Below are 7819 nucleotides of genomic sequence, written 5' to 3' on the forward strand. Positions count from 1 at the left end.
AGGTATTTTTAGTCAGATAGATATTGGATAGATACTTTATGTATTAGAAATGTTTAGTGGAGATAGGATGTCTAGTTAGACTGTTAAATGCTTAGGCATGCTTATGAGTTTCTACAGGGTACATCTGGTCAAGGATAACTACAGAGAAAAGTTGATGACTGTCAGCAGACAGGGTGTTTAATATTATTATTATTATGACGTGTATAACTGTAGCCTTAGCCATAATATGTTCTTATGTTTAAGTCACGACATGTTACTAGAGGTCATGTGATAATGTTTTTAGCTACACACCACTTAATCAACAGACACACACACGCACATTGATTTGCTTCATGTTTTGACTACTGCTATGGCCAGCTGCAAAGCTGGCACCAGAGACATCGCGGTTGACGTTTCTGTGTAGAATGGGGCTAGCCCAAACGAAGAGATAAATGTATAGGCCTGGTTTGGTTCAGGGTCTTTCATCTTTCATCTGCCTGCGAGCAGTATGGAGGTGCAAGATACCTGAGCATGTAATGTTAATTTTTGCCTGTGTTCATAGAATAAATCAGCACTGTTTTGTAGTTACTTGGACTGTCTCGTCTCTCAGAGTCAGTATGGTAAAAAGTACCGGGTACAACAGCTGCAAAGCTGGCACCAGGAGACGTCACAGTTTGACATTCCTGTGTAGAATGGGGTTAGCCCAAAGCAATATAATGTACAGGCCTGTTGTGTTCCGGGTCTTTTCATCCTTCAGCTGCCTGCGTGCATGTTGGAGGTGGAAGATACCTGAGCATATAATGTTAATTTTTGCCTGTGTTCATGGAATAAATCAGCATTGTTTTGAAGCCACTTGGACTTCCTCATCTCTCAGAGTTAACATGGTACCAAGAACCGTTATACTTCACTAATCAGTCTTGTAAGGAATACAGAAAGAGCACTTTTGGTTCTTTTAATTGAACTGAGTGAAGGTTCAAATCTTCATATTGTAAGATTTGAGCCTTATAGACTCTAGTTACTTTATCAGCTTTAGTCACTTCTCATACCTTTTAGTTCCCTTTAGTTACTTTTCACAACTTTATTTTCCTTGTTTAAATATATTACAGCTGTATTGATGATTGTCCAGACCTACTGAGCTTTGGTCATTTTTTAATACATTTATTTTCCTTGCTTATATATATCTTACAATTGTATTCATGAGAATCAAGTAGAATCTGCTTACTTTGAATGCTGTAACTTCTGTGTAGAGACAGGATGTCTGCATCTCCTTGTGACCAGACAGTCTATTTACATTTTAGCAAAGACCTGTTTTACACTCACACCTTGACCCACTTAGCATATCCCAAGCTTTGCTTTGTCTTGAGATGTCCTGCAGAGGCCAGGGGGCTACAACCTGAGATGACCACCTGGCCAGTTTAACATACTTATTAGCATCACACACACAGGGGGCGTGCAACTCAGGCCACCCATTGATGAGTGCACCTCCTGAAGGTAGCACCCCTGTCCAGGGTGGAGCAGCCCAAGAAGATAAAATGTATTGTAAGAACTTAATTCAGGGTTCAGAGGATGGAACTCCTGCGGGAGCTCTGTCCCTCTGAATCCAGCGCTGTAAGGCCTACCTGTGCTCAGACTTTCAGTAAACTTTCTGTTGATTTTAAACAGTCCTCTCCTGTCTTCACTTCTCGTGCTTCCAACAAAAGAACTGGGTTAATTTCTAACAATATATCCAATGTTAAATGTTGAGGCCAGTTGGTTTTCATGCCATGTAGGCAATATCCAACATTTTTAGTGCAATTGTAACCAAGTGTAAACAATGCTTTAAGCATTAAACTTCATCAGTTTGTTTAAATAAAAATATTTAAAATCATACTACACTAGAGTTTCAGTTTGTAGCTGACCTTCTTTTTGTTAAGAATAACTTAATACAGAGAATTTATTTCTTCAACTTAAGAATAAGGGGTGTGCTGAAAAAAAGAGGTGGGTAAATTGTAACAGTATGAGTGAGTGGCATAAATGGCTTTTACAGTGTTGATCAGGGTTGGGCATATTAGAAATGTAGATAATGCAGTGTAATAATTCAGAAGCACTAAGCTATAACTGTGTTGCACTGATAATGATAGCAAACAGAATACTGAATATCCTGATTGAATTTGGTGCATAAACTCTATTTAGAGGTAGGTAAACTCTGTATGTCCTAAATAAGAGAGGTGTGTAAAGCTGCGTTTAACTTCAGTTTTGCTCAGATACCCCCACCCCAGACAAACCTCATCCCCCACACTTTTAAAAAGCTCGATAAGCCCCTGAGCAGGTCTGTCTGGCAATATGATATAGCTAATGAGTGAATGTAAACTACTGACTTTAAATCTTTTGATGTTTCATATTTAAAGCAATTACAACATTTATAAACTGATAATAAGCTAAAATGGGCCAGTCCACCTGGCGCCCTGGTCGGATGTGGGTACAGTTCACAACGGGCCAATTCGTCGTAATGACGCAATACAGCTTGACTCCTCACCGACTCACTGAGCGAAAAAAACATAACTTACCCTGGCAAGCCAACCACACTGTTGTGCACTGCTTGTTTTTGACTATCCATGCTCTGTCTTGTCCAGCTGTTTTACATTTTTTGGTGGAAACTTTTCATTTACCAGGTTTGTGTTTGAAATCCACCCTAGAGGATCAGAGGAGAAGTAGCGGGTGGAAGACCGCCGATTTACGGACTGTCCGTACCTGTACTGAAACCGGACAGTCATGGGAGCTGTTTCGGGGACATCTTCCTTCGCGAGCTGGGTAGGTTACAATGTTATGAATATCAAATGCGTTATTTATCATCTTTACCAGTTTAAAACAACTGGTAGAACGTGTGACGCCGCCAAGAGTAATAAGCACCAGGTAATATCGCTTCCCAGCATAATAACACTACGTTCCACAACGCCAAACTCCACCTATCTGTTATTTTAATTCCTAGCCCTCTTTCTCCCGTTTTGGTTAAAACAGAACACAGCGAAACGCAGGCCTACACAAAGCAGCGCATATTTTTGTTAAATTCCACTTAGTGAGTCGTTTAAATCGGGTGCTATTCACAACTTGTATTTGTACGGAGAACTTTGGAAAGCAGGATTTCATTGAAATAGCTGGCGTTTCAGTGCTTTCTCTTTTCTGGAGTTCGGACCGAGATATAACTTAAGTTCAATTGAACTTGCTGAATGAGTTAATTTAATTAATGGAATACTCGTTACTTCGCCACTTAACGCTAATTAGTAGCCCTTTACAATTAATATTTTAACTTAATCAGTGGTTTTCTTTCTTTCCTTGACCGAATCACCATTAACTTTGACTAAACAATCACCCGATCCCTTGGTAATGGTTTACATAAAGAGCATGTAGGTAACATATTAAACTTTCTACCGACATCTTACAGAGATGTCATACATGTTCGAAATGTTTATATTGCACTTACACCGTTTAACCTGTAGCTAACCCGCAAGTGTTCAAAATGTCATAACTAAGTACATTTATAACATGATGTGCAGTTGGCCAAACTCGCAGCCTGCAGCAAAGCATGGGTTAATCACAATACACTTGGTAATCTGCTTACATGTGATTAATTTGATTAACTCTGCTTAGTTGCCTTGTTTTTACCAGGCCAACAACAAGGGCCATATTCAAAAAATACTGTCAAGACAATTATATGCACAGTGTAATGTTTGAAAAATAAATTAGTCCACTAATCATATCAGCATTATGTTTCTCCTGTCTTCAACAGTCAGTACTACCGCAACACTCAGGGGTATAGACTTGTTGACAATCCTCTTGTCCTCCTTATTTCTTGACTCCTCTCAGTCATGAGTGTGCAAGAGAGACAAATCTAAAGCTGTATAGTTTGTGATTTATTATAAATAAATACCTAGGCTGCACCAGTCGGTCGGCGAGCTGTGCCTGTTTTCAGTGAAATGAAACGTACTGAATGTAGGTCATTAACAGTCCTCTTTAAAGGGCCTCGCCCTTAGACTCAGATACAGCCCTCAGTTATAAATTTCTGTTCTGTTTTTTTTTTATAGTTTAAGAACTGCTCCAGGGTCAGACTCAGTAGCTGTTGCAATTCAAAGGAAACATTTTCCACCTGTGTCAATTTTAGTCACTACAGATTGGCGTGACATTGTATTTACTAGCACCATTGCAAAGACGTAGAACTCAGTTGAGGGTTTTTTTTTAGATCCCACTCTGTCTACTGTCTGCTGTTTTTCAATATCTTGTCTTAATGCCTATGCATGTCTCACGCAAAGTGTCCTGGTATTGTTGAAAGGTGCTATACAAATAAACTTGCTGTGCCATAAACACGGACATACTTATACTTCTGTCTTTGTGAGGACACTCATTGATATAATGCATTCCCCTCAATTCGAGGGGGCAGGCATTTTTTCTAAAAACAGCTTTTTCTCTTTGCTCATCAACTGCCACATTGTCAGATGCTCTGAGCCAGTGGTCCCCAACCCCCGGGCCGCACAAGAAAGCATTAAGTATTTCCGTTTTATTTATTATCTGAGTCTGAACGATCTTTTATTTTGAAAAATGACCGCATTCTCTCGGTTACATCTCGGTCACTTGAGCGCCAAAACTGGATTACTTGTGCGACATATTCAGCCTGCTCAATGAACTCAATCTGTCACTTCAGGGGAAAATGACAACTGTCTTCAAGTTGGCAGATAAAGTAGCTGCATTTAAAGCCAAACTGGATTTGTGGGGACGGCGCGTCAACAGAGGCATTTTGGACATGTTTCAAACATTAGCGGGGATTTTGGATGAGACTGAGCCTGAGCCTTCATTCTCCCAGCTGGTGCACGATCACCTGTCTTTGCTTATAAAAGAGTTCGAGCGCTACTTCCCAACCACAAAGGTGTCATTGTCTCCTATTACCCCCAGATGGGACCGTCTCGTTGCAGAGAAACAAGCTCAGGGCTCCCATTGATTTAGCGTTATGGTGAGTTAAAAATTTCATGCACTTTATATTCGTTTTTGTGGTGTATCTGTATCTTATTTTGAAGGCATGTTTAAATGTTACCTTTGCGACCCGAGTCAGCGAGTGTTAGGGCTGTGGTCGCCAACAGATGGGGTTGAGGGAGAGGGGAGGAGGAGAGCTTGTGAGTCTCAGCGGGCACACAAACATGCAGGAGCCTTAACTGACGGTTCAAACTGTCAACTTTATTTGAGCTGTTGAAAAATAACATTCATGGAGTGTTTAATATTAAAAAAAATAAAAATGTTGCGTAGGTATATTTAGATAATAGAGAAAGAAATGTGGAATTGCTGGTTCTTGTCATTTATTTTATTTTTCCACGTGAATTTTTTATTATAATTTATTTATGGGGCAGAGAGGATGTTACTAGAGACTTTGATGTTATACTCATGTTATGTTGTTGGCACAATGTTACAAGGAAGCTGCTAATAAAGTTGCATACGAGTACACAGTGGATTCACGTTTATTATTATATTTACAATATAAACAATCTACGTACACCTTCTATCTTTGCACTTTTAAATGGAATGTTTGGGTTCTTCCTTCACATTTCACTAGGCGTTCTTCTGTTTAGTTGCTGAAATGTGTGATTTCGTTTGTCCTTAGGTGTCGTGCCTATGCAGTGGTGGAACATGTCTTATGTGCAGCTGTTGTCCAAGCAGCAGGAACTCCACTGTGACCAGGATCATTTACACCTCCATCCTGCTGCTGGGGACCATTGTCGCCTGCATCATGCTGTCGCCGGGTGTGGACAAGCAGCTCAAAAGGGTATCAGGCAACTATGGATATAGAGTAAATGTATACATAAGACAGACACTTGTTTTTGCAGTTATGCTCTACGTCTGTGTCAAACACAGAATGGTAATGTTAAATTACACTGATTTTATTGTAGCTATTATCAGTGATGCTAAACTGTATAGAAATTAAGTCACTTTCGGCTTTTCCAGTTTTAGTGGTCGCCACAGCGAATCGTCACACTGATGACTCGCATGTTGACATTTGGCACATGTTTTACGCCGGACACAATGACACCCGAAGTGTGTTGCTTATTTTCAGTCTACTCCATTGCCCTTCCTGACACAACCCTGATTCGACCCCGGGTTGCAGCGGCGGGAGTGCTGCACCTTAACCACTAGCCTACCAGGGATGGTATTATCTATTACTGTATTTCATCAAATTTAAAATCACATGGTTTTATCAGTGAATCAACCTTAAAGAAAGGAAACTAAATCAGTTTTATTTGTATATCGCCAAATCATAACAAAAATCATCTCAAGGCACTTTACATATAGAATAACCCAACAAATCCTTCTTGAGCAAGCACTTGGTGACATTGGGTAGAAAAACCACCCTTTAAAGGAAGAAACCCCCGACAGACCCTGGCTTTTGGTAGGTGGCCTTCTGCCTCGACTGGTTGGGGTGAGTGGATAGAGGAGAGAGAAAAGAAAAGAAAAGCAACTAACACAACAAGAAACACACTCTAGTCAGGTTGATGTGAGCGGTGGCTGCTCATCAGAAACAGAGCTCCAGAGCCAGGGCAACCTGCAGAAAGGTACAGGGAGAGAGAGAGAGAGAGGACACACTACAGGAGAGAGGAGACACAGTTAATGACATAAAATGCAGGCATATAGATACATGGAGAGAGAGGAGAGGAGCTCAGAGCATTGGAGGACCCCCAGCAGTCTATGCTCCTTAACCACTAGCCTACCAGGGATGGTATTATCTATTACTGTATTTCATCAAATTTAAAATCACATGGTTTTATCAGTGAATCAACCTTAAAGAAAGGAAACTAGATCAGTTTTATTTGTATATCGCCAAATCATAACAGGGTGTCTGCCTCCGGAGATCAGACCGAGAGCTGGTTCCACAGGAGAGGAGCTTGATGACTGAGCTGAGCTGAGAAATCCTTTCCCTGCGACTTGCACATCTTCCTGTTCCAGGGCTAAGCATATTCACTTCCCCTTTACTGTGCCTGTACCATGTTGCACTTACTACCAGATAGTTTATGGATTAAGCTCACTGATTTCTGGGTTTATCTGAATATCAACTAACTTTTTGAGTCACGACATATGCCTGCACTACTTAAGTACGTTAAAGCACTTGTTTTGCAGAAGTTCTCGCTAACTACCAAATTTAACTTGCTAGTTTAGAAGCTAGCTAAGCTAGTAGCTTAGTTGAGAGCAGTGGCTTCCCCCTCTTCCTCTCCTTCTTTCTCTTGCTGTGAGTGTTGCATGTTCAGTTATTCTTCTGTCTCGTTTAGTGATAATGGTATTTGTAATAAATGTCAGATGCTAGGAGCCCTGGAGGTGAGGCTCACAAATTTTGAAGCGTAGCTCTGCACCTTGGAAAACCCCCCAGCTATAGGAGGCCAATGTAGCTGTTGCAGGCTCTCCTAGATGTAGCTCAGTCTAAGATAGCTGTCCCTCAATGCTTCCCGAGTCATAGCTTGAAACAAATGCCCATTGTGCCCCATCTGCCTGTTCAATTTCAAATTGATTTTCCCCACTTAGCGACACATCCGCTGAGAAAACCCATCCATCCATCCATCCATCCATTTTCTTCTGCTTATCCGGGGCCGGGTCGCGGGGGCAGCAGTCTAAGCAAAGATGCCCAGACCTCCCTCTCTCCAGACACTTCCTCCAGCTCCTCCGGGGGAAGTTTCATTTACTGTGTGAGAGCATGCAGAGGGACAATAGTGTATCACCCCATAATCAGAATGAAATCATATCCAATGTTACATTGGACAATGTGACGTTTCACCAGTTTAGTGTTGTCGCCTCACAGCAAGAAGGTTCAGAGTTCGAGCCCCAGTGGACCCAG

General features: G+C 41.2%; 1 protein-coding gene across 2 annotated transcripts in view; it reads left to right on the forward strand.

The window, feature by feature from the left end:
* The first annotated feature begins 2508 nt into the window (after nucleotides 1–2508).
* serinc3 (serine incorporator 3) overlaps nucleotides 2509–7819 on the forward strand; it is a 90020-nt gene continuing 84709 nt past the window's right edge. Inside the window, exons 1-2 of one of the 2 annotated variants that reach the window (XM_020615768.1) lie at nucleotides 2509–2769; nucleotides 5603–5764. In XM_020615768.1, coding sequence (XP_020471424.1) covers nucleotides 2731–2769; nucleotides 5603–5764 — 201 coding nt within the window. In that variant the 5' untranslated portion in view covers nucleotides 2509–2730. The remainder of the gene's footprint in view (nucleotides 2770–5602; nucleotides 5765–7819) is intronic. The other variant, XM_020615769.1, reaches the window with a different exon arrangement.

This window comes from Monopterus albus, unplaced genomic scaffold (genome assembly GCF_001952655.1).
Source record: "Monopterus albus unplaced genomic scaffold, M_albus_1.0 scaffold170.1, whole genome shotgun sequence".
NCBI classification, from domain to species: Eukaryota; Metazoa; Chordata; class Actinopteri; order Synbranchiformes; family Synbranchidae; genus Monopterus; species Monopterus albus.